The sequence below is a fragment of the Balaenoptera acutorostrata genome, chromosome 12 (assembly GCF_949987535.1).
Source record: "Balaenoptera acutorostrata chromosome 12, mBalAcu1.1, whole genome shotgun sequence".
NCBI lineage: Eukaryota > Metazoa > Chordata > Mammalia > Artiodactyla > Balaenopteridae > Balaenoptera > Balaenoptera acutorostrata.
In genome coordinates, this window is record NC_080075.1 from 29,557,035 (window position 1) to 29,583,412 (window position 26,378).

A 26,378-nucleotide genomic window follows, 5' to 3' on the forward strand; every position below is an offset into this window, starting at 1 on the left:
CCCTGTACTATACCACACTGTGGCACTCCCTTCCCTCATCTACTGCTACAGTCTCTTTGGAAGGTGTTTCAGAACTCTTGTTATGAGAGTGCCAGTTGAACTGTCCTCACTTCCTTCATTTATACCAGGATTTAAGACCTTGTGGTCCGAGAGCCTGTCCAGAGAGCAAGCAGGCTAAGACTCTGTCTTTGTTGATATATTTCATCAGAAAGGGCTCTACCCCCTCTCCTAGTTCATGGTGTGAAGTGTTCGTAGCCTCTCAGGAAAGTGGGGAGAATTGAAAGGACTCTAGATGAGAAGGCTAGGCTTTGTAAAACATTTCAGTGTTTTTTAAAAATAAGACTCATTTTGTATTGGACTTACAACAGTCCTATGAAATACAAAGAAAGCCAAGAATCAGTGACAGGAAATGATCACCAGTAAGAATTACAACAGTCACCGCTTACCTCGTAGCATAGGGCACTGTCCATGATCCTTAAGAAGAGTTAGCAGAAATGCCTTGCCCATCTTGCCCCTGAACCCCTTGAAAGGTACATGACTGCTGTGTTGGTGTTTAGGGGGAGCATCTCACTTACTAGGGACTGACTTCTCCCTTGATTCCTCTGTAGTGATGGAGACTTCCCCGCTGATGAAAAATTCCCTGGGATTGCAACCTCCAAGCCAGACAGCTTTCCTACGGACTGACAGAGAACTCGTCAAGATGAAACACCAGTCTGCGGGAGAAAGGGAAGAAGAGAATGATGGACATCGTTTCTGGGAAACTATTTTTACATTATGTTTTGTTTGTTCCTGGTAAATAAACTGTCATCTTCTTAACGTTAAAACAAAATCTAAACCACTAAATTCAATAATACAGGAATATAACTTTCGAAAAACATTTCTTTGGCTGCGCAGCATGTGGGATCTTAGCTCCCCAGCCAGGGATTGAACCCACGCCTGCTAGCATTGGAAGCGCAGAGTCTTCACCACTGGACCACCAGGGAAGTCCCAGGAATATCACTTTTAAAGGAGAAGGTATAAACCCCTTGGTTACATGAACTGGAGATTTTTAGTAAGAAGTCAATATATTTGTTGTTAGGCACATTTTATGTTAGGCTGTCTCCCTGCACAGGATGTAGGCGCCTTGAAAATGGAAATCATATCCCTCTAGAGTACGTCCCTCTTCTTTCAGCTTTGCAGTTTGCTGCTCCGCTTGTTCAACCCCACCTAGTAATAACCTATACTTCCCTTGTTCCTGTTTTCCCATCTGGAAAACAGACAAAAGGCAACCAGACAACGCAAAGGTCTCAACAACTAAGGGATATCCAAAACCAGAGATGGCCAGAACTTCTGGATCCCTCATGAAACCTAGCCCGGTGTTCGATACGTAGGTATCATTAATACGTGCGTGTTGACTGAAACGGTTGAAACTCAATTCTTCCACTTCCCAGTTTAGTTTTAGTCCTCACACAAAACCTGATCATCAAATTCCTTAATGCGAGGAATCACAGTGAAAAATCATATCTCAACTGACTTCTGTCAGATGAGTGAGAACTAAGGTTAATTCAGTGTATCTGAAGCATAGAAAGTGAGGGCAAAAGTGGCACAAGATGGGGCTAGAGGAGCAGAGAGGATTCTAGACCACGCAGAGTCTTCAAGGCCAACACTGTGTTTTCTAGTCTCAAAACAATGTTTGTAAGCGATGTTTATGAGCAATGTTCCAGCTTGCTTTGAAGGTTTCTTGTGTGAAGAATGGATTGGAAGGAAACAAGATATATGGACACTAGTTAGGACCTAGTCGCAACAGACAGGCAAGTTCAGTATTAGGATGTTGAGGAAGAGCTGACAGATTCCAAAGAAATGCAGGAGATAAACTGAAGCGGGCTTAATGGGGTATGAGATGGAGGAAAGGAAGGTCGTAGGGAATTCAAGGGTTTACTGCGCACATGAGCAAAGCCTCAAAATGAATCATTTGAACGTACAGAGGTAGATCTCCCAAACGACACCGGTTAGGAAGCAACGGTACGCCCTTCAGAATTCCCAGAGACAACACAAATCAACTGTTTCGATGGAAAATTCGGCGGGACCCTTGATTTCCATGGCAATATAGAGAAAAGAGACACTGATCTGGCCTGCCGGTATTTAGGAAGTTGTTAGCCTGACATCACATACTAGTATCATGTAAGTAGGCCGTCTGAAGTAGGAAGCTTAGGGGAAAAACCTTGAAGAAAACTTACAAGCTTAAGCCACACCTCTATACTACACCACCTTTCACAATTTCTTCTCAGATAAGCATCATCCCCATCAGTGAAGAAACTCGTATCTCATAATAGGAAAAACAGGCCTAAAGATTCAATGTGTGTCTTTGGAGGTCCCATCTATGCGCTATCTTCCTGGGACCAGAAAAGTCCCCAGGAAGATCAATCTTTTTGCACCCCTGAAAGCTTACCACCAAGGAAAATGACTAGGTCCACAGATTTCCTCCCTCAAACCAGCTTACCTCACACAGAAATCAGTAGCAACTCAGCCCTTACTCACATGATCACAGTCACAAGAGTGGTTAGGGAGAAAAGCACTAACCGGGGGAACTAAAACAGAGGCAATCCAGGCCAAGTTGGGCTGGTGGCAGATATCTGCTCCTTACGCTCGGGTGCATAATGCGACTCACCACAATGCCTTTTTCACAGACCCTTTTGAAAGTTTCTCCACAAAATCCAACAGCTCAACTTAGTTCATGACGCTTCAAGGTCAACGATCGTCAAGAGAAAAACATGCAATATGTCTTACAATGTTGGATTCCTTACAAATAGGACAAGGAAATAACCATGTAGACAAAACCAGAGCATTTGAACACATCTGTGTTCTACAAACACACCAGTGAATGCTATCAATAAGGTACTATGACATAAAACAAAATGAAAACTAGATGTGAGACTGTTCTCTTCAGTGTACAGACTTCGTGGCAGTTGCTCCACTATCTAGCTACTTATATCGTTAACTCTCTGTTCTGTGAATACAAAATGAGGCCCAAGTGTGTCAACTTGTTTCCCACAGAAACCAAAAAACCTCCATGCATCTCTTTTCTCCTGTGCCCTTTCACCTTACCTGCTCCCAATTCTCCACCAATGTCCTCCTCTTTCTCTAATTATTCTCCTCTTCATTTTGCTTGGCCTTGCACCCAAGCATGCAAGACAGAGAGTCCTAGAGGTCCAAGATTCGAGAGTGGCTGTTTGCAAGGGGGAGGAGATTACAGTAACTGCCACACTGTATATACTTCTGTGCAAAGAAAAAGGGACAGTGTTCAGAACGTCTCTCACATAGAAAAAGAGCTGGATGGCAGGATACCTGTGTGGCCCCAAGGAACCAGAGCTAGCAAATTATGGGCCAAAGAATTGCAACCAAAGGCTGGAAGAGGAAAGGTCTGCAACCAGCTCTGTCTCCTAGCTCTCTGGTATTTCCTGCCAACGGGCAGAGTCGATTTCGTGAAGCATCAAGCACTGAAAAGAAGACTCCTGCTGCTGGAAGTTGACAGGAAGTAACATCCAATGCAAGATCAAGGCTTGTCCTAGAAGCAATGCCCATAATGGAAGGAAAAAAAAAAAAAAAAAAAGAAGAAGAAAGCGGAAGAGAAATGCTAAGTCGCAAGTCCAACCTGGCCCCCAGCCTAGCCCAGCCCAAGGAAGGCAGGAGTCAAGGAGAAGAAACTCGAAGAGAAGAGCCTTGGACCACAACATTCTCCACAAGGTACACTCAACAAACTTCACCCTACTCTTGAACCAAGCTACAAAAAGAGCTTCTTCATCCCTACTTTTGCTCCTTGAAAGCTGCTATCAGTTCACTCATTAGACACATATGATTTCAGAACAACTGTTAATAGTTCAAACTAGATGGCACTTTCCTTCCTAAGGATATTAATTAAGTTAAGATCTCTATAGCTCTAAGTATATGATACATAAAATAGAATACTCTGTAGAATATAAGCAACTGTTAGTTCATTATATTAATGAACGTCTGTAAGAAATGTTGCAATGATTTCCCTAATGGAAGAGCCTGGGGGAGGTAAGTCTGTCTTCTAGGATTTCCTCCCCAGAGCTCAGAAATGTAGGTGTTGTTTTAGCTCTCCTACACTCTCTTCACCCAACCCCGCCTTCCTCTTGGGGATCGGACCTCCCTATTGGCTAGCTCATACCTTCCAACTGCCTGCTTTGTGACATCACTCTCCTACCAAACCTACTACCACTTGGTAGAGTCTTGGGGTTTCCGTGGAGCTGTTTGGACCAGTAACCAGTGACCTCTGGACTGGACACGTGCGCCGTTCAGCTGCAGCCACTCAGACATCCTCTAGTGTTGTCTCCTCAGCCCTTGTACCTGCAGTTGATGGTTCCTCTTCTCTGACCATGTCAGGTAAGAAAAGACACTTTGGAAAGTTTTGCGTTCGATTTCTTTGGCCCCTAAATTGAGTAGGAGATTCAACATAGCAGGGAATGATGAGGGAAAGTATTGAACTACAAGTCTGGAGACCTAACTTCAGTTTTGACTTGGACGTTTACTATCTGTGTGACTTTGGACGAATCGCTGACTGTCTCACAAAGCCTGCTGCTTTCCTTATCTGTTACGTTAGGCTACCACATTGGGTTGATCACTCTGATCCCCTTCCTTTCCAGTATTGAGCCTTAAAGGGTACCCATGGAGAAAATGAAATCAGAGACTTCTCAAGAGGGTTTCAACAGAAACATAGAAAAGCCAGGTGACATAGAAAACTAGCAATATATACCAAGATGTTTCATCTCTAATGGTCTCCCTCCACTAGTACTGCGACCAGCTGAAAAGAGAGAATAGGGAGAGAGGATGGAGAGTACTGGGCTATATAGGGAGGCACAGAGTCAAACGTAAGGAAGTTGAGGATTGTTTTCATTAGCACAGGCCAACAGGAACCAAGAGATGGGAAAAAAAATATAAGAATCAAGAGGGAAAGCATAGAGGGGCTCTCAAGAAAAACGTAGTTTGCAATGGAATGCTGATGGGAACCAAAGATTTTAAATTAAAGCAGAAACAGCACAGAGGGAAATCTGCTCAGAGCAGGGCAAAACAAAGTTGATGGTAGCAAATCCTTACATTAACAGACTAAGAAGGAAAGTCAGGCCAGAACAGGGGATCACCAGGAAAGGCAGCTTATCAGAAAAGTCATACTCCGTTTTCTTTCTTTTATTGCCTCTCTGAATACAGTTGGCACTTGACAGTTTTGAATATAAACATTTTAGAAATATGTTTTAGAAATGATGCTTCCTATAAACAAGAAACCAAAGTGGTTATCTAGGGGGCTGATTTTCAGTGTTTTAGTCTTTCTAATTTTTAAACTAGGTAGACATTTTACCAATTAAACATTTTAAGTGGCATCTTCTAAATTGAATCAGAAGGACTATTTCCTTTGTGTGATATGTAGGTTCTAAGGCAAGGCTGCTTTTCATTTTCACAGTTATTTCCTTCCTAACACAGAGAGCACATTGATCAACAGCCATCGTTCGCTTGTAGATCTTAGCTACCGAAGGAGAAAAAGAAAAAGTCAAGCCCCACATCTCTAATTCCCCATTTAGGGAATTCCCTGGCGGTCCAGTGCTTAGGACTCGGTGCTTTCACGGCCAGGGCCACGCGGCGCGGCAAAAGAAAAAAAAAAACAAACATCCACATTTATCGAAAACAATGTTGTGGAGTCCTTTGGATTTTCTTACATTTGAAAATCTTTTTTCGTTGGATTCTAGGGATGATGGTTTTTTGAGGTTTTGGGATGTCATCTTCCTGGATGTTGAAGATAATTCTAATCTAAGTTCTAGGATAAATACAAAAACCTTCCTGATACTTTTTAAGCTTCCTTTCTGCTTATTATATAAGTTATATTCATTGAAATATATATTTCTCCTAGGCTGAATACCTGTTACTTGCTGGGTAAAAATATGAATGAGCACAATCATGAAACTCTTTTACCCTTATTATTTTGCTGTCTGCTTCGTACCGCTTTTCATTGCAATACTTGTCTATATATGTTGTGGCTACCTATACATTCACATTTATTGCATTCTGTTGCTTGTTAGGCATTGTTTACTGATATACCGTCTCTGTCTGTATGCATTGGCTAGGAATTCATTCACCTCTATCACCTCTATCGTGTGTTTTGGTTAATAGCATTCACTAAAATAGAGCGGGCAACATTCACTTTCCTAATATTGCATGGATGGTACAGAATGTCATTTGTTAGTAAATTCATTAGGCTTTGATACTTGCCACATACCCCAGTTTTCATTAATATCTATGGATTCCTTTTTCGTTATGTAATGTGCTTGTCATGATTTTTCTTTGTCTTTCTAGAACTTATTGTATCTTCCTCCATATAAATCAGATGCAATATATCAGCTTATTCATCTATTAATTATTACTGCTATTATTATTGGTGGTGGTGTTATAACCACTTTATAGATGAGTAATCCGAAGTCATCAGATAACTTTTCTCTTTCCAAAAGCACTTAAGATATCCACTTGCGGGTAATCATTTTGAGGTAGGATGAGAATCCAGGCTTGAAGAGGGCAAAAATGACTCTTTCACAATTCACCAGTTGGACTGAGCTATACGTCAACTCTAGGTAATAGCATGGGAACTGTACAAGCAAAGGGAGACACTGAAGACGACAATGGTAATAGCCGTACTGTTTTCTAATGGACCAAAAAAATGCCTATATTGTAAGTTCTATTTCTCCTGCTTTCTGGCAGTATCATGCTCAGAGTAGAGTCCTGGCAAGGAAGTCAGGATACGTAGGTTCTGGAACCTGGTAATGATACTAACATAATGAGAGAACTTGAACAAGTCAACCCGACCTCTCTGAGCCTCAGTTTCCTTACTCACGAAATGAGACTGAGAAAATCGAAGTTCTCTAAGGGCCTCCTAGTTCTAAAATGCTTCCAGTCTAGGAAGTAGCATAGAAGTCAATACGAGTGCAGGCTGAAGGGAAAGACAGGGCAGGGAGAAGGTTGCTTCCAGCCTAGAGAACAATGTCTGAACCATACCACTTGGCTCTTCTGCCCATCTGTGCCCAAGATGGGAGCACAGGCAGTTAATACAGAAGAGTGGAAAACTGCTCAGTCCTTACAGCCATCATTAACTGTCTGATTTTGGGTTTCTCAGCAAGTATTGATAGTAGAGGTGTCCTGATAGCAAGAACCTGAAGATAATGCTGTTCCTCAAACGGACTGAGAATTTCTCAACCTCCCTGAGTTTTTCATGACCCTCTTGTTCTTACAGAAAATTTCCAAAATCCATCTCTACTTGGAACTCTGAAATCTCTGCAGCATTCTCTTCCTGTGGTGAGCAATGCAACTTCCCTAACACGAAGTGTCTGCAACTTCTCCAGAGTCTCTGCCCCTGCCGTCAGTTCGCCATCAGCTACTGGTACCTCTTTCCAGACACTCACGGGTAGTGCCTACCTTTACCAACATTCTAGCACGACTACGGTATCTGGAGTTACTGACCACAGCCAGATCTCCACTTCAGCTCCTTCCTATCCAGGCGTTCTTCGGTGGGACATCACACGAAGCACTGAAAAGAATTCTTCTTCACCCGGAGACTTTACTCTGGCACTCACTGACCGGCACACAGTTGCTTCCTCCATGTTTATGGCAGCCCACTATGATAAAAATTCAGACGCCAATAACATGGTCCCTCTATATCCATCGCTTTCTGCCAGCCTTGCTCAGGGAACACCATCTCAGATTCCAAATCAGGGGCATAGCCGCCTGTCACCTCCCTACCAGGAAGGAAGCCAGGTAGATTACTATAACCAAGGCACACTGGGGTCTTTACTGTATGGAGAACTTGGCTCCTGCCCGCAATCCTATGGCTCTGCGTCACACACAGGAAGTAGGGCCTCTGTGCAACCAGAAATGGGAATGGGACTGAAGGAGATTCAGCCCACAAATATCCGACCACCAGCTTCCACCTCTGCAATCTGCCACCCTGTGTCTGCTCAACGCATCACAGAAACAAGTTTTCAAGGTGAGTATACAAACGGCAGAGAAAGTTGAAGAATGAGGTCGGCGTTCAAAAGTGGGGTCAAATCGACAGCTGGGAAGTGGTGTAGAGACAGGTAGAATTTAGATCCCGAGCCTTTAATAACCACTACCTTCGCTCAGTGCCCTCTGTTTTGAGACTCTATAGAAGAACACCTAGGGCTTCCCTGGTGGCGCCGTGGTGAAGAATCCGCCTGTCAATGCAATGCGGGGGACACGGGTTCGAGCCCTGGTCTGGGAAGATCCCACATGCCGTGGAGCAACTAAGCCCATGTGCCACAACGACTGAGCCTGCATTCTAGAGCCCGTGAGCCGCAACTACCGAAGCCCACGCGCCTGCAGCCCATGCTCCGCAGCAACAGACGCCACCGCGATGAGAAGCCCGCACACCGCAACCAAGAGCAGCCCCCGCTAGCCGCCAACTAAAGAAAGCCCGTGCACAGCGATGAAGACCCAGTGCGGCCAAAAAAATAAATACGTAGAACAAATAAGTTCAAACAATAAATAAATAAACATAAATTAAAAAAAAAAAAACCTAATGCAGGTGGGAAGGTGGGAGGGACACTGTAAAGGTCATCTATGCTACATGTACAAGAACCCCGAGAGCACACCAATAGGTACCACATTTTTCACTGCTGTAGCCGATCATTCCCCCTGTACTACCACACTGTAGCACTCCCTTCCCTCATCTACTGCTATAGTCTCTTTGGAAGGTGTTTCAGAACTCTCGTTGTGAGAGTGCCAGTTGAACTGTCCTCACTTCCTTCATTTATACCAGGATTTAAGACCTTGTGGTCTGAGATCCTGTCCAGAGAGCAAGCAGGCTGAGACTCTGTCTTTGTTGATACATTTCATCAGAAAGGGCTCTACCCCCTCTCCTAGTTCATGGTGTGAAGTGTTCGTAGCCTCTCGGGAAAGTGGGGAGAATTGAAAGGACTCTAGATGAGAATGCTAGGCTTTGTAAAACATTTCAGTGTGTTTTAAAAATAAGACTCATTTTGTATTGGACTTACAACAGTCCTATGAAATACAAAGAAAGCCAAGAATCAGTGACAGGAAATGATCACCAGTAAGAATTACAACAGTCACCGCTTACCTCGTAGCATAGGGCACTGTCCATGGTCCTTAAGAAGAGTTAGCAGAAATGCCTTGCCCATCTTGCCCCTGAACCCCTTGAAAGGTACATGACTGCTGTGTTGGTGTTTAGGGGGAGCATCTCACTTCCCAGGGACTGACTTCTCCCTTGATCCCTTTGTAGTGACGGAGACTTCCCCGGTGATGAACAATTCCCTGGGATTGCGACCTCCGAGCCAGACGTTTCGTGTGACACAAACTCAACAACTCCCCAAGTCCTGCAGTACCAGAAACAGTCACATACTTGAGAGTAACCCACCGTCTGAACTTGGGGACATTTCAGTGACAGCTCCAGTCCAGAGTGCCAGTCGTCTCCTGGCCCTGCCTCCAGCTCCAAGCCAGGGACAAACAGAGAGTAAGAACGTGGATGATATCAAAACCAAGCTTTCAAAGCCTCTGGATGCCTACCAGATCCCAACAGAGAACCAAGATCCTCCACTACGCCCTTTAGGAATCCCTGATATTCACCAGCCGCTGGCCTGCACCGATCCCCTCAGCCAAGAGGAGCAGCCTGGTTCTGAAAATGCTGATCTGAGAGAGAACAGCCGCAGTCGTCAGGACCTAGGGACACTTGAAAATGGGACTGAACCTAGCAGTGGTTTTGCAGACATGACGACACTGGCGGAGGAGAGTCACCTTCCCCAGCTCTTTAATTCTTTGAAAGATCTTGGTCAATCCCAAGGTCCCAACGTGATCAAAGCTAAAGACACCAGAGCCATTAAGGTGAATCAGGTGCAGGAAAAGCCAAGTGTCGTAAAGGTTCCCTCTCATCAACCCAGGAAGAACAAACAGAAAGCCTCTGAGCCTATCAGTGGTGCTCCCAAGGCCAAAAGCCAGCCAAAGAATCCAGAGTGCCTGTTAGCGGGAGAAGTGGTCCTATGCAATGCTGCAGTCAGTGACAGGGCTCCTGTGAACACGGCCAAGCACTCGCAAGGCAAACCTCAGAAAGCTGCATCCAGAAAGGTCAGCAAAACTAAGAGCCACGGGCAGGAAAAGACCAAAAGGAACAGAGGAAGAAACAAGGCTGAAGAGAACAAGCAGTCAGGGAACAAAGTCAAGGCAGAAGAGAAGCCAGCAATCCCCAACACGAAGCGAAAGGAACACCAAACTGAGCTTCTCCAAGAGAGCTTGCAAAAGCCTCGAACCTCCCTTGGCGTGCGCATGCTGGAGTCTGTGAAGGTCCTTCATGCGCTGGGGAGGAAGAATGAGACGAAAACTGGGCTCTCTTCCTGTCGGCTCTTGGGAAATGCAAGCAACCCCAAAGACCCCCAGCCACCCCCAGCTATCCAGCCATGGCGGCATACCCCACGTGAGGGGAAGAGTCCTGAGAAAACGCAGGTCCAAGCCCAGAAACCAGACAGCAGTGCTGAAACAGAGTGTCCCTCTCCATCCCAGTATGAGCGGCCTCCTCCTGGGAAGGTCAAGTTGATACCTCTGCCTTTTTCTGCCTGGGACAAGCCTCAAGCTCGACCCGCTCCTCGGAGGCCACAGTCTCTGGCCTCACGTCGGCCTGCTGGGGCTTACCGTGCCCAGCCTGGTTCTACTGACTCAGCTCAACCTGCTGCAGTCAATTCATCCCAGCCAGCTCCTGCCTCTTTGCCAGGTCCCGCCAAACCAGCTCAGCCAACTGTGACCAACCCAACCCAACCGGCTTGGACCAACCATACCCAGCCCCGTGTCCCTCAGTCCACTGCTCCTAGGCCTGCACCCTACCAAACTTCATCTGGCGCTTCTCTCCAGCGCGAGCCTGTTCCCCCTGCTGGGACTAAGCGCCAGTCCCCACCCAAGCTCCAAACCCAATTTCTACTCCAAGACTTCAGCAAGCAACGAGTTCCATGGAGGGAACCCAACGTGCCTGAGCCAGTCATGTCAAAGCCCATCGAACAAGAGCAGAGGCCAGAGCGAGAGGCCATGAAGAGGCGGGCTCAACAACAACGGGAGAATGCTGCCAGATACACCTCTTCGGGGAAGCTGCCATTTCTCACCGAGAGGGAAAAACAAATGGAAATTGCTGACTACTACGGATACGTCAAGTGAGAGCTGCTGGGATTCTTGGTGCCACCTTGGCTACCAGCTGTTCTTCCATACATAGGTAAGATAGGTATAGAACTGAATAAGTAAATGGAATACAATGACTAGATGAGTAATAAACCTTAAGAATTTTGAGATGCTGCTAACTGGGGCGTGAGAAAGGAAGGACTGAAAGTTGGATGGGAGAATGAAGGAAAGGGGTAAACACTGAGGAAAGAGGAAGGAACTTGGCCCAGGCCTAGGAAGGCCAACAGAGAGGTATGGATTTAGGAAAGGAAGCAGGAGTGAGGATGAAATGGCAGAAGTAAAAAGCAGGGTCAGAGGTCTGGGTTGAAAGAACACAATTTGAGGAGAGTTGAAGGGGACAGAAGATGAGTCTAGCTTTACTAGGAGAAATAGAAAAAGTCTCTTGGGGACGTTGGCCTTCAGTCTCACAACCACCAGATAGGTATTTCAGAAAACAAGAGGTTCAGGACACATCTCTGAAAGGTCTGAGTTGCCTTATTCAGGTGTGATTATAGTGGGGGAATAGGGAAATCTACCAGAGAAGTGGCAAGGGCTCACAGTTATCCTAGGGGCAGCTGACGACAGGGGCAGAGCCAAGGGAACTGCTGGATCAGGAGGCCCACGAACAAATCAGGGGCATAGCCGCCTGTCACTTCCCTACCGGGAAGGAAGCCAGGTAGATTACTATAACCAAGGCACACTGGGGTCTTTACTGCATGGAGAACTTGGCTCCTGCCCGCAATCCTATGGCTCTGCGTCACACACAGGAAGTAGGGCCTCTGTGCAACCAGAAATGGGAATGGGACTGAAGGAGATTCAGCCCACAAATATCCGACCACCAGCTTCCACCTCTGCAGCCTGCCACCCTGTGTCTGCTCAACGCATCACAGAAACAAGTTTTCAAGGTGAGTATACAAACGGCAGAGAAAGTTGAAGAATGAGGTCGGCGTTCAAAAATGGGGTCAAATCGACAGCTGGGAAGTGGCGTAGCGACAGGTAGAATTTAGATCCTGAGCCTTTAATAACCACTACCTTCTCTCAGTGCTCTCTGTTTTTAGACTCTATAGAAGAACACCTAGGGCTTCCCTGGTGGCGCCTGCCAATGCAGGGGACACGGGTTCGAGCCCTGGTCTGGGAAGATCCCACATGCCGTGCAGCAACTAAGCGCATGTGCCACAACGACTGAGCCTGCATTCTAGAGCCCGTGAGCCTCAACTACCGAAGCCCACGCGCCTACAGCCCATGCTCCGCTACAAGAGAAGCCACCGCGATGAGAAGCCCGCACACCGCAACCAAGAGTAGCCCCCACTAGCCATAACTAGAGAAAGCCCATGCACAGCAATGAAGACCCAGTGCGGCCAAAAAAATAAATACGTAGAATAAATAAGTTCAAACAATAAATAAATAAATAAACATAAATTAAAAAAAAAAAAAAGAACACCTAATGCAGGAGGGAAGGTGGGAGGGCCACTGTAAAGGTCATCTATGCTACATGTACAAGAACCCCGAGAGCACACCAATAGGTACCACATTTTTCACTGCTGTAGCCGATCACTCCCCCTGTACTATACCACACTGTGGCACTCCCTTCCCTCATCTACTGCTACAGTCTCTTTGGAAGGTGTTTCAGAACTCTTGTTATGAGAGTGCCAGTTGAACTGTCCTCACTTCCTTCATTTATACCAGGATTTAAGACCTTGTGGTCCGAGATCCTGTCCAGAGAGCAAGCAGGCTAAGACTCTGTCTTTGTTAATATATTTCATCAGAAAGGGCTCTACCCCCTCTCCTAGTTCATGGTGTGAAGTGTTCGTAGCCTCTCGGGAAAGTGGGGAGAATTGAAAGGACTCTAGATGAGAATGCTAGGCTTTGTAAAACATTTCAGTGTGTTTTAAAAATAAGACTCATTTTGTATTGGACTTACAACAGTCCTATGAAATACAAAGAAAGCCAAGAATCAGTGACAGGAAATGATCACCAGTAAGAATTACAACAGTCACCGCTTACCTCGTAGCATAGGGCACTGTCCATGATCCTTAAGAAGAGTTAGCAGAAATGCCTTGCCCATCTTGCCCCTGAACCCCTTGAAAGTTACATGACTGCTGTGTTGGTGTTTAGGGGGAGCATCTCACTTACCAGGGACTGACTTCTCCCTTGATTCCTCTGTAGTGATGGAGACTTCCCCGCTGATGAAAAATTCCCTGGGATTGCAATCTCCAAGCCAGACAGCTTTCCTACGGACTGACAGAGAACTCGTCAAGATGAAACACCAGTCTGCGGGAGAAAGGGAAGAAGAGAATGATGGACATCGTTTCTGGGAAACTATTTTTACATTATGTTTTGTTTGTTCCTGGTAAAGAAACTGTCATCTTCTTAACGTTAAAACAAAATCTAAACCACTAAATTCAATAATACAGGAATATAACTTTCGAAAAACATTTCTTTGGCTGCGCAGCATGTGGGATCTTAGCTCCCCAGCCAGGGATTGAACCCACGCCTGCTAGCATTGGAAGCGCAGAGTCTTCACCACTGGACCACCAGGGAAGTCCCAGGAATATCACTTTTAAAGGAGAAGGTATAAACCCCTTGGTTACATGAACTGGAGATTTTTAGTAAGAAGTCAATATATTTGTTGTTAGGCACATTTTATGTTAGGCTGTCTCCCTGCACAGGATGCAGGCGCCTTGAAAATGGAAATCATATCCCTCTAGAGTACGTCCCTCTTCTTTCAGCTTTGCAGTTTGCTGCTCCGCTTGTTCAACCCCACCTAGTAATAACCTATACTTCCCTTGTTCCTGTTTTCCCATCTGGAAAACAGACAAAAGGCAACCAGACAACGCAAAGGTCTCAACAACTAAGGGATATCCAAAACCAGAGATGGCCAGAACTTCTGGATCCCTCATGAAACCTAGCCCGGTGTTCGATACGTAGGTATCATTAATACGTGCGTGTTGACTGAAACGGTTGAAACTCAATTCTTCCACTTCCCAGTTTAGTTTTAGTCCTCACACAAAACCTGATCATCAAATTCCTTAATGCGAGGAATCACAGTGAAAAATCATATCTCAACTGACTTCTGTCAGATGAGTGAGAACTAAGGTTAATTCAGTGTATCTGAAGCATAGAAAGTGAGGGCAAAAGTGGCACAAGATGGGGCTAGAGGAGCAGAGAGGATTCTAGACCACGCAGAGTCTTCAAGGCCAACACTGTGTTTTCTAGTCTCAAAACAATGTTTGTGAGCGATGTTTATGAGCAATGTTCCAGCTTGCTTTGAAGGTTTCTTGTGTGAAGAATGGATTGGAAGGAAACAAGATATATGGACACTAGTTAGGACCTAGTCGCAACAGACAGGCAAGTTCAGTATTAGGATGTTGAGGAAGAGCTGACAGATTCCAAAGAAATGCAGGAGATAAACTGAAGCGGGCTTAATGGGGTATGAGATGGAGGAAAGGAAGGTCGTAGGGAATTCAAGGGTTTACTGCGCACATGAGCAAAGCCTCAAAATGAATCATTTGGACGTACAGAGGTAGATCTCCCAAACGACACCGGTTAGGAAGCAACGGTACGCCCTTCAGAATTCCCAGAGACAACACAAATCAACTGTTTCGATGGAAAATTCGGCGGGACCCTTGATTTCCATGGCAATATAGAGAAAAGAGACACTGATCTGGCCTGCCGGTATTTAGGAAGTTGTTAGCCTGACATCACATACTAGTATCATGTAAGTAGGCCGTCTGAAGTAGGAAGCTTAGGGGAAAAACCTTGAAGAAAACTTACAAGCTTAAGCCACACCTCTATACTACACCACCTTTCACAATTTCTTCTCAGATAAGCATCATCCCCATCAGTGAAGAAACTCGTATCTCATAATAGGAAAAACAGGCCTAAAGATTCAATGTGTGTCTTTGGAGGTCCCATCTATGCGCTATCTTCCTGGGACCAGAAAAGTCCCCAGGAAGATCAATCTTTTTGCACCCCTGAAAGCTTACCACCAAGGAAAATGACTAGGTCCACAGATTTCCTCCCTCAAACCAGCTTACCTCACACAGAAATCAGTAGCAACTCAGCCCTTACTCACATGATCACAGTCACAAGAGTGGTTAGGGAGAAAAGCACTAACCGGGGGAACTAAAACAGAGGCAATCCAGGCCAAGTTGGGCTGGTGGCAGATATCTGCTCCTTACGCTCGGGTGCATAATGCGACTCACCACAATGCCTTTTTCACAGACCCTTTTGAAAGTTTCTCCACAAAATCCAACAGCTCAACTTAGTTCATGACGCTTCAAGGTCAACGATCGTCAAGAGAAAAACATGCAATATGTCTTACAATGTTGGATTCCTTACAAATAGGACAAGGAAATAACCATGTAGACAAAACCAGAGCATTTGAACACATCTGTGTTCTACAAACACACCAGTGAATGCTATCAATAAGGTACTATGACATAAAACAAAATGAAAACTAGATGTGAGACTGTTCTCTTCAGTGTACAGACTTCGTGGCAGTTGCTCCACTATCTAGCTACTTATATCGTTAACTCTCTGTTCTGTGAATACAAAATGAGGCCCAAGTGTGTCAACTTGTTTCCCACAGAAACCAAAAAACCTCCATGCATCTCTTTTCTCCTGTGCCCTTTCACCTTACCTGCTCCCAATTCTCCACCAATGTCCTCCTCTTTCTCTAATTATTCTCCTCTTCATTTTGCTTGGCCTTGCACCCAAGCATGCAAGACAGAGAGTCCTAGAGGTCCAAGATTCGAGAGTGGCTGTTTGCAAGGGGGAGGAGATTACAGTAACTGCCACACTGTATATACTTCTGTGCAAAGAAAAAGGGACAGTGTTCAGAACGTCTCTCACATAGAAAAAGAGCTGGATGGCAGGATACCTGTGTGGCCCCAAGGAACCAGAGCTAGCAAATTATGGGCCAAAGAATTGCAACCAAAGGCTGGAAGAGGAAAGGTCTGCAACCAGCTCTGTCTCCTAGCTCTCTGGTATTTGCTGCCAACGGGCAGAGTCGATTTCGTGAAGCATCAAGCACTGAAAAGAAGACTCCTGCTGCTGGAAGTTGACAGGAAGTAACATCCAATGCAAGATCAAGGCTTGTCCTAGAAGCAATGCCCATAATGGAAGGAAAAAAAAAAAAAAAAAAAGAAGAAGAAAGCGGAAGAGAAATGCTAAGTCGCAAGTCCAACCTGGCCCCCAGCCTAGCCCAGCCCAAGGAAGGCAGGAGTCAAGGAGAAGAAACTCGAAGAGAAGAGCCTTGGACCACAACATTCTCCACAAGGTACACTCAACAAACTTCACCCTACTCTTGAACCAAGCTACAAAAAGAGCTTCTTCATCCCTACTTTTGCTCCTTGAAAGCTGCTATCAGTTCACTCATTAGACACATATGATTTCAGAACAACTGTTAATAGTTCAAACTAGATGGCACTTTCCTTCCTAAGGATATTAATTAAGTTAAGATCTCTATAGCTCTAAGTATATGATACATAAAATAGAATACTCTGTAGAATATAAGCAACTGTTAGTTCATTATATTAATGAACGTCTGTAAGAAATGTTGCAATGATTTCCCTAATGGAAGAGCCTGGGGGAGGTAAGTCTGTCTTCTAGGATTTCCTCCCCAGAGCTCAGAAATGTAGGTGTTGTTTTAGCTCTCCTACACTCTCTTCACCCAACCCCGCCTTCCTCTTGGGGATCGGACCTCCCTATTGGCTAGCTCATACCTTCCAACTGCCTGCTTTGTGACATCACTCTCCTACCAAACCTACTACCACTTGGTAGAGTCTTGGGGTTTCCGTGGAGCTGTTTGGACCAGTAACCAGTGACCTCTGGACTGGACACGTGCGCCGTTCAGCTGCAGCCACTCAGACATCCTCTAGTGTTGTCTCCTCAGCCCTTGTACCTGCAGTTGATGGTTCCTCTTCTCTGACCATGTCAGGTAAGAAAAGACACTTTGGAAAGTTTTGCGTTCGATTTCTTTGGCCCCTAAATTGAGTAGGAGATTCAACATAGCAGGGAATGATGAGGGAAAGTATTGAACTACAAGTCTGGAGACCTAACTTCAGTTTTGACTTGGACGTTTACTATCTGTGTGACTTTGGACGAATCGCTGACTGTCTCACAAAGCCTGCTGCTTTCCTTATCTGTTACGTTAGGCTACCACATTGGGTTGATCACTCTGATCCCCTTCCTTTCCAGTATTGAGCCTTAAAGGGTACCCATGGAGAAAATGAAATCAGAGACTTCTCAAGAGGGTTTCAACAGAAACATAGAAAAGCCAGGTGACATAGAAAACTAGCAATATATACCAAGATGTTTCATCTCTAATGGTCTCCCTCCACTAGTACTGCGACCAGCTGAAAAGAGAGAATAGGGAGAGAGGATGGAGAGTACTGGGCTATATAGGGAGGCACAGAGTCAAACGTAAGGAAGTTGAGGATTGTTTTCATTAGCACAGGCCAACAGGAACCAAGAGATGGGAAAAAAAATATAAGAATCAAGAGGGAAAGCATAGAGGGGCTCTCAAGAAAAACGTAGTTTGCAATGGAATGCTGATGGGAACCAAAGATTTTAAATTAAAGCAGAAACAGCACAGAGGGAAATCTGCTCAGAGCAGGGCAAAACAAAGTTGATGGTAGCAAATCCTTACATTAACAGACTAAGAAGGAAAGTCAGGCCAGAACAGGGGATCACCAGGAAAGGCAGCTTATCAGAAAAGTCATACTCCGTTTTCTTTCTTTTATTGCCTCTCTGAATACAGTTGGCACTTGACAGTTTTGAATATAAACATTTTAGAAATATGTTTTAGAAATGATGCTTCCTATAAACAAGAAACCAAAGTGGTTATCTAGGGGGCTGATTTTCAGTGTTTTATTCTTTCTAATTTTTAAACTAGGTAGACATTTTACCAATTAAACATTTTAAGTGGCATCTTCTAAATTGAATCAGAAGGACTATTTCCTTTGTGTGATATGTAGGTTCTAAGGCAAGGCTGCTTTTCATTTTCACAGTTATTTCCTTCCTAACACAGAGAGCACATTGATCAACAGCCATCGTTCGCTTGTAGATCTTAGCTACCGAAGGAGAAAAAGAAAAAGTCAAGCCCCACATCTCTAATTCCCCATTTAGGGAATTCCCTGGCGGTCCAGTGCTTAGGACTCGGTGCTTTCACGGCCAGGGCCACGCGGCGCGGCAAAAGAAAAAAAAAAACAAACATCCACATTTATCGAAAACAATGTTGTGGAGTCCTTTGGATTTTCTTACATTTGAAAATCTTTTTTCGTTGGATTCTAGGGATGATGGTTTTTTGAGGTTTTGGGATGTCATCTTCCTGGATGTTGAAGATAATTCTAATCTAAGTTCTAGGATAAATACAAAAACCTTCCTGATACTTTTTAAGCTTCCTTTCTGCTTATTATATAAGTTATATTCATTGAAATATATATTTCTCCTAGGCTGAATACCTGTTACTTGCTGGGTAAAAATATGAATGAGCACAATCATGAAACTCTTTTACCCTTATTATTTTGCTGTCTGCTTCGTACCGCTTTTCATTGCAATACTTGTCTATATATGTTGTGGCTACCTATACATTCACATTTATTGCATTCTGTTGCTTGTTAGGCATTGTTTACTGATATACCGTCTCTGTCTGTATGCATTGGCTAGGAATTCATTCACCTCTATCACCTCTATCGTGTGTTTTGGTTAATAGCATTCACTAAAATAGAGCGGGCAACATTCACTTTCCTAATATTGCATGGATGGTACAGAATGTCATTTGTTAGTAAATTCATTAGGCTTTGATACTTGCCACATACCCCAGTTTTCATTAATATCTATGGATTCCTTTTTCGTTATGTAATGTGCTTGTCATGATTTTTCTTTGTCTTTCTAGAACTTATTGTATCTTCCTCCATATAAATCAGATGCAATATATCAGCTTATTCATCTATTAATTATTACTGCTATTATTATTGGTGGTGGTGTTATAACCACTTTATAGATGAGTAATCCGAAGTCATCAGATAACTTTTCTCTTTCCAAAAGCACTTAAGATATCCACTTGCGGGTAATCATTTTGAGGTAGGATGAGAATCCAGGCTTGAAGAGGGCAAAAATGACTCTTTCACAATTCACCAGTTGGACTGAGCTATACGTCAACTCTAGGTAATAGCATGGGAACTGTACAAGCAAAGGGAGACACTGAAGACGACAATGGTAATAGCCGTACTGTTTTCTAATGGACCAAAAAAATGCCTATATTGTAAGTTCTATTTCTCCTGCTTTCTGGCAGTATCATGCTCAGAGTAGAGTCCTGGCAAGGAAGTCAGGATACGTAGGTTCTGGAACCTGGTAATGATACTAACATAATGAGAGAACTTGAACAAGTCAACCCGACCTCTCTGAGCCTCAGTTTCCTTACTCACGAAATGAGACTGAGAAAATCGAAGTTCTCTAAGGGCCTCCTAGTTCTAAAATGCTTCCAGTCTAGGAAGTAGCATAGAAGTCAATACGAGTGCAGGCTGAAGGGAAAGACAGGGCAGGGAGAAGGTTGCTTCCAGCCTAGAGAACAATGTCTGAACCATACCACTTGGCTCTTCTGCCCATCTGTGCCCAAGATGGGAGCACAGGCAGTTAATACAGAAGAGTGGAAAACTGCTCAGTCCTTACAGCCATCATTAACTGTCTGATTTTGGGTTTCTCAGCAAGTATTGATAGTAGAGGTGTCCTGATAGCAAGAACCTTAAGATAATGCTGTTCCTCAAACGGACTGAGAATTTCTCAACCTCCCTGAGTTTTTCATGACCCTCTTGTTCTTACAGAAAATTTCCAAAATCCATCTCTACTTGGAACTCTGAAATCTCTGCAGCATTCTCTTCCTGTGATGAGCAATGCAACTTCCCTAACACGAAGTGTCTGCAACTTCTCCAGAGTCTCTGCCCCTGCCGTCAGTTCGCCATCAGCTACTGGTACCTCTTTCCAGACACTCACGGGTAGTGCCTACCTTTACCAACATTCTAGCACGACTACGGTATCTGGAGTTACTGACCACAGCCAGATCTCCACTTCAGCTCCTTCCTATCCAGGCGTTCTTCGGTGGGACATCACACGAAGCACTGAAAAGAATTCTTCTTCACCCGGAGACTTTACTCTGGCACTCACTGACCGGCACACAGTTGCTTCCTCCATGTTTATGGCAGCCCACTATGATAAAACTTCAGACGCCAATAACATGGTCCCTCTATATCCATCGCTTTCTGCCAGCCTTGCTCAGGGAACACCATCTCAGATTCCAAATCAGGGGCATAGCCGCCTGTCACCTCCCTACCAGGAAGGAAGCCAGGTAGATTACTATAACCAAGGCACACTGGGGTCTTTACTGTATGGAGAACTTGGCTCCTGCCCGCAATCCTATGGCTCTGCGTCACACACAGGAAGTAGGGCCTCTGTGCAACCAGAAATGGGAATGGGACTGAAGGAGATCGAGCCCACAAATATCCGACCACCAGCTTCCACCTCTGCAATCTGCCACCCTGTGTCTGCTCAACGCATCACAGAAACAAGTTTTCAAGGTGAGTATACAAACGGCAGAGAAAGTTGAAGAATGAGGTTGGCGTTCAAAAGTGGGGTCAAATCGACAGCTGGGAAGTGGTGTAGAGACAGGTAGAATTTAGATCCCGAGCCTTTAATAACCACTACCTTCGCTCAGTGCCCTCTGTTTTGAGACTCTATAGAAGAACACCTAGGGCTTCCCTGGTGGCGCCGTGGTGAAGAATCCGCCTGTCAATGCAATGCGGGGGACACGGGTTCGAGCCCTGGTCTGGGAAGATCCCACATGCCGTGGAGCAACTAAGCCCATGTGCCACAACGACTGAGCCTGCATTCTAGAGCCCGTGAGCCGCAACTACCGAAGCCCACGCGCCTGCAGCCCATGCTCCGCAGCAACAGACGCCACCGCGATGAGAAGCCCGCACACCGCAACCAAGAGCAGCCCCCGCTAGCCGCCAACTAGAGAAAGCCCGTGCACAGCGATGAAGACCCAGTGCGGCCAAAAAAATAAATACGTAGAACAAATAAGTTCAAACAATAAATAAATAAACATAAATTAAAAAAAAAAAACAAACCTAATGCAGGTGGGAAGGTGGGAGGGACACTGTAAAGGTCATCTATGCTACATGTACAAGAACCCCGAGAGCACACCAATAGGTACCACATTTTTCACTGCTGTAGCCGATCATTCCCCCTGTACTACCACACTGTAGCACTCCCTTCCCTCATCTACTGCTATAGTCTCTTTGGAAGGTGTTTCAGAACTCTCGTTGTGAGAGTGCCAGTTGAACTGTCCTCACTTCCTTCATTTATACCAGGATTTAAGACCTTGTGGTCTGAGATCCTGTCCAGAGAGCAAGCAGGCTGAGACTCTGTCTTTGTTGATACATTTCATCAGAAAGGGCTCTACCCCCTCTCCTAGTTCATGGTGTGAAGTGTTCGTAGCCTCTCGGGAAAGTGGGGAGAATTGAAAGGACTCTAGATGAGAATGCTAGGCTTTGTAAAACATTTCAGTGTGTTTTAAAAATAAGACTCATTTTGTATTGGACTTACAACAGTCCTATGAAATACAAAGAAAGCCAAGAATCAGTGACAGGAAATGATCACCAGTAAGAATTACAACAGTCACCGCTTACCTCGTAGCATAGGGCACTGTCCATGGTCCTTAAGAAGAGTTAGCAGAAATGCCTTGCCCATCTTGCCCCTGAACCCCTTGAAAGGTACATGACTGCTGTGTTGGTGTTTAGGGGGAGCATCTCACTTCCCAGGGACTGACTTCTCCCTTGATCCCTTTGTAGTGACGGAGACTTCCCCGGTGATGAACAATTCCCTGGGATTGCGACCTCCGAGCCAGACGTTTCGTGTGACACAAACTCAACAACTCCCCAAGTCCTGCAGTACCAGAAACAGTCACATACTTGAGAGTAACCCACCGTCTGAACTTGGGGACATTTCAGTGACAGCTCCAGTCCAGAGTGCCAGTCGTCTCCTGGCCCTGCCTCCAGCTCCAAGCCAGGGACAAACAGAGAGTAAGAACGTGGATGATATCAAAACCAAGCTTTCAAAGCCTCTGGATGCCTACCAGATCCCAACAGAGAACCAAGATCCTCCACTACGCCCTTTAGGAATCCCTGATATTCACCAGCCGCTGGCCTGCACCGATCCCCTCAGCCAAGAGGAGCAGCCTGGTTCTGAAAATGCTGATCTGAGAGAGAACAGCCGCAGTCGTCAGGACCTAGGGACACTTGAAAATGGGACTGAACCTAGCAGTGGTTTTGCAGACATGACGACACTGGCGGAGGAGAGTCACCTTCCCCAGCTCTTTAATTCTTTGAAAGATCTTGGTCAATCCCAAGGTCCCAACGTGATCAAAGCTAAAGACACCAGAGCCATTAAGGTGAATCAGGTGCAGGAAAAGCCAAGTGTCGTAAAGGTTCCCTCTCATCAACCCAGGAAGAACAAACAGAAAGCCTCTGAGCCTATCAGTGGTGCTCCCAAGGCCAAAAGCCAGCCAAAGAATCCAGAGTGCCTGTTAGGGGGAGAAGTGGTTCTATGCAATGCTGCAGTCAGTGACAGGGCTCCTGTGAACACGGCCAAGCACTCGCAAGGCAAACCTCAGAAAGCTGCATCCAGAAAGGTCAGCAAAACTAAGAGCCACGGGCAGGAAAAGACCAAAAGGACCAGAGGAAGAAACAAGGCTGAAGAGAACAAGCAGTCAGGGAACAAAGTCAAGGCAGAAGAGAAGCCAGCAATCCCCAACACGAAGCGAAAGGAACACCAAACTGAGCTTCTCCAAGAGAGCTTGCAAAAGCCTCGAACCTCCCTTGGCGTGCGCATGCTGGAGTCTGTGAAGGTCCTTCATGCGCTGGGGAGGAAGAATGAGACGAAAACTGGGCTCTCTTCCTGTCGGCTCTTGGGAAATGCAAGCAACCCCAAAGACCCCCAGCCACCCCCAGCTATCCAGCCATGGCGGCATACCCCACGTGAGGGGAAGAGTCCTGAGAAAACGCAGGTCCAAGCCCAGAAACCAGACAGCAGTGCTGAAACAGAGTGTCCCTCTCCATCCCAGTATGAGCGGCCTCCTCCTGGGAAGGTCAAGTTGATACCTCTGCCTTTTTCTGCCTGGGACAAGCCTCAAGCTCGACCCGCTCCTCGGAGGCCACAGTCTCTGGCCTCACGTCGGCCTGCTGGGGCTTACCGTGCCCAGCCTGGTTCTACTGACTCAGCTCAACCTGCTGCAGTCAATTCATCCCAGCCAGCTCCTGCCTCTTTGCCAGGTCCCGCCAAACCAGCTCAGCCAACTGTGACCAACCCAACCCAACCGGCTTGGACCAACCATACCCAGCCCCGTGTCCCTCAGTCCGCTGCTCCTAGGCCTGCACCCTACCAAACTTCATCTGGCGCTTCTCTCCAGCGCGAGCCTGTTCCCCCTGCTGGGACTAAGCGCCAGTCCCCACCCAAGCTCCAAACCCAATTTCTACTCCAAGACTTCAGCAAGCAACGAGTTCCATGGAGGGAACCCAACGTGCCTGAGCCAGTCATGTCAAAGCCCATCGAACAAGAGCAGAGGCCAGAGCGAGAGGCCATGAAGAGGCGGGCTCAACAACAACGGGAGAATGCTGCCAGATACACCTCTTCGGGGAAGCTGCCATTTCTCACCGAGAGGGAAAAACAAATGGAAATTGCTGACTACTACGGATACGTCAAGTGAGAGCTGCTGGGATTCTTGGTGCCACCTTGGCTACCAGCTGTTCTTCCATACATAGGTAAGATAGGTATAGAACTGAATAAGTAAATGGAATACAATGACTAGATGAGTAATAAACCTTAAGAATTTTGAGATGCTGCTAACTGAGGCGTGAGAAAGGAAGGACTGAAAGTTGGATGGGAGAATGAAGGAAAGGGGTAAACACTGAGGAAAGAGGAAGGAACTTGGCCCAGGCCTAGGAAGGCCAACAGAGAGGTATGGATTTAGGAAAGGAAGCAGGAGTGAGGATGAAATGGCAGAAGTAAAAAGCAGGGTCAGAGGTCTGGGTTGAAAGAACACAATTTGAGGAGAGTTGAAGGGGACAGAAGATGAGTCTAGCTTTACTAGGAGAAATAGAAAAAGTCTCTTGGGGACGTTGGCCTTCAGTCTCACAACCACCAGATAGGTATTTCAGAAAACAAGAGGTTCAGGACACATCTCTGAAAGGTCTGAGTTGCCTTATTCAGGTGTGATTATAGTGGGGGAATAGGGAAATCTACCAGAGAAGTGGCAAGGGCTCACAGTTATCCTAGGGGCAGCTGACGACAGGGGCAGAGCCAAGGGAACTGCTGGATCAGGAGGCCCACGAACAAATCAGGGGCATAGCCGCCTGTCACTTCCCTACCGGGAAGGAAGCCAGGTAGATTACTATAACCAAGGCACACTGGGGTCTTTACTGCATGGAGAACTTGGCTCCTGCCCGCAATCCTATGGCTCTGCGTCACACACAGGAAGTAGGGCCTCTGTGCAACCAGAAATGGGAATGGGACTGAAGGAGATTCAGCCCACAAATATCCGACCACCAGCTTCCACCTCTGCAGCCTGCCACCCTGTGTCTGCTCAACGCATCACAGAAACAAGTTTTCAAGGTGAGTATACAAACGGCAGAGAAAGTTGAAGAATGAGGTCGGCGTTCAAAAATGGGGTCAAATCGACAGCTGGGAAGTGGCGTAGCGACAGGTAGAATTTAGATCCTGAGCCTTTAATAACCACTACCTTCTCTCAGTGCTCTCTGTTTTTAGACTCTATAGAAGAACACCTAGGGCTTCCCTGGTGGCGCCTGCCAATGCAGGGGACACGGGTTCGAGCCCTGGTCTGGGAAGATCCCACATGCCGTGCAGCAACTAAGCGCATGTGCCACAACGACTGAGCCTGCATTCTAGAGCCCGTGAGCCTCAACTACCGAAGCCCAGGCGCCTAGAGCCCATGCTCCGCTACAAGAGAAGCCACCGCGATGAGAAGCCCGCACACCGCAACCAAGAGTAGCCCCCGCTAGCCATAACTAGAGAAAGCCCTTGCACAGCAATGAAGACCCAGTGCGGCCAAAAAAATAAATACGTAGAATAAATAAGTTCAAACAATAAATAAATAAATAAACATAAATTAAAAAAAAAAAAAAGAACACCTAATGCAGGAGGGAAGGTGGGAGGGCCACTGTAAAGGTCATCTATGCTACATGTACAAGAACCCCGAGAGCACACCAATAGGTACCACATTTTTCACTGCTGTAGCCGATCACTCCCCCTGTACTATACCACACTGTGGCACTCCCTTCCCTCATCTACTGCTACAGTCTCTTTGGAAGGTGTTTCAGAACTCTTGTTATGAGAGTGCCAGTTGAACTGTCCTCACTTCCTTCATTTATACCAGGATTTAAGACCTTGTGGTCCGAGATCCTGTCCAGAGAGCAAGCAGGCTAAGACTCTGTCTTTGTTGATATATTTCATCAGAAAGGGCTCTACCCCCTCTCCTAGTTCATGGTGTGAAGTGTTCGTAGCCTCTCGGGAAAGTGGGGAGAATTGAAAGGACTCTAGATGAGAATGCTAGGCTTTGTAAAACATTTCAGTGTGTTTTAAAAATAAGACTCATTTTGTATTGGACTTACAACAGTCCTATGAAATACAAAGAAAGCCAAGAATCAGTGACAGGAAATGATCACCAGTAAGAATTACAACAGTCACCGCTTACCTCGTAGCATAGGGCACTGTCCATGATCCTTAAGAAGAGTTAGCAGAAATGCCTTGCCCATCTTGCCCCTGAACCCCTTGAAAGGTACACGACTGCTGTGTTGGTGTTTAGGGGGAGCATCTCACTTACCAGGGACTGACTTCTCCCTTGATTCCTCTGTAGTGATGGAGACTTCCCCGCTGATGAAAAATTCCCTGGGATTGCAACCTCCAAGCCAGACAGCTTTCCTACGGACTGACAGAGAACTCGTCAAGATGAAACACCAGTCTGCGGGAGAAAGGGAAGAAGAGAATGATGGACATCGTTTCTGGGAAACTATTTTTACATTATGTTTTGTTTGTTCCTGGTAAAGAAACTGTCATCTTCTTAACGTTAAAACAAAATCTAAACCACTAAATTCAAT

The 26,378-nt window shown here is 45.8% G+C and overlaps 1 protein-coding gene across 1 annotated transcript in view; it reads right to left on the minus strand.

Annotated features, from left to right (window-relative positions):
* Nucleotides 1–26,378, minus strand: part of LOC103001698 (uncharacterized) — a 187,293-nt gene that overhangs the window by 49,919 nt on the left and 110,996 nt on the right. Inside the window, exons 3-5 of the mRNA XM_057557855.1 lie at nucleotides 26,105–26,242; nucleotides 13,339–13,476; nucleotides 576–713 (exon numbers count right to left, since the gene is read on the minus strand). Of these exons, the coding sequence (XP_057413838.1) occupies nucleotides 576–713; nucleotides 13,339–13,476; nucleotides 26,105–26,242 (414 nt within the window). The remainder of the gene's footprint in view (nucleotides 1–575; nucleotides 714–13,338; nucleotides 13,477–26,104; nucleotides 26,243–26,378) is intronic.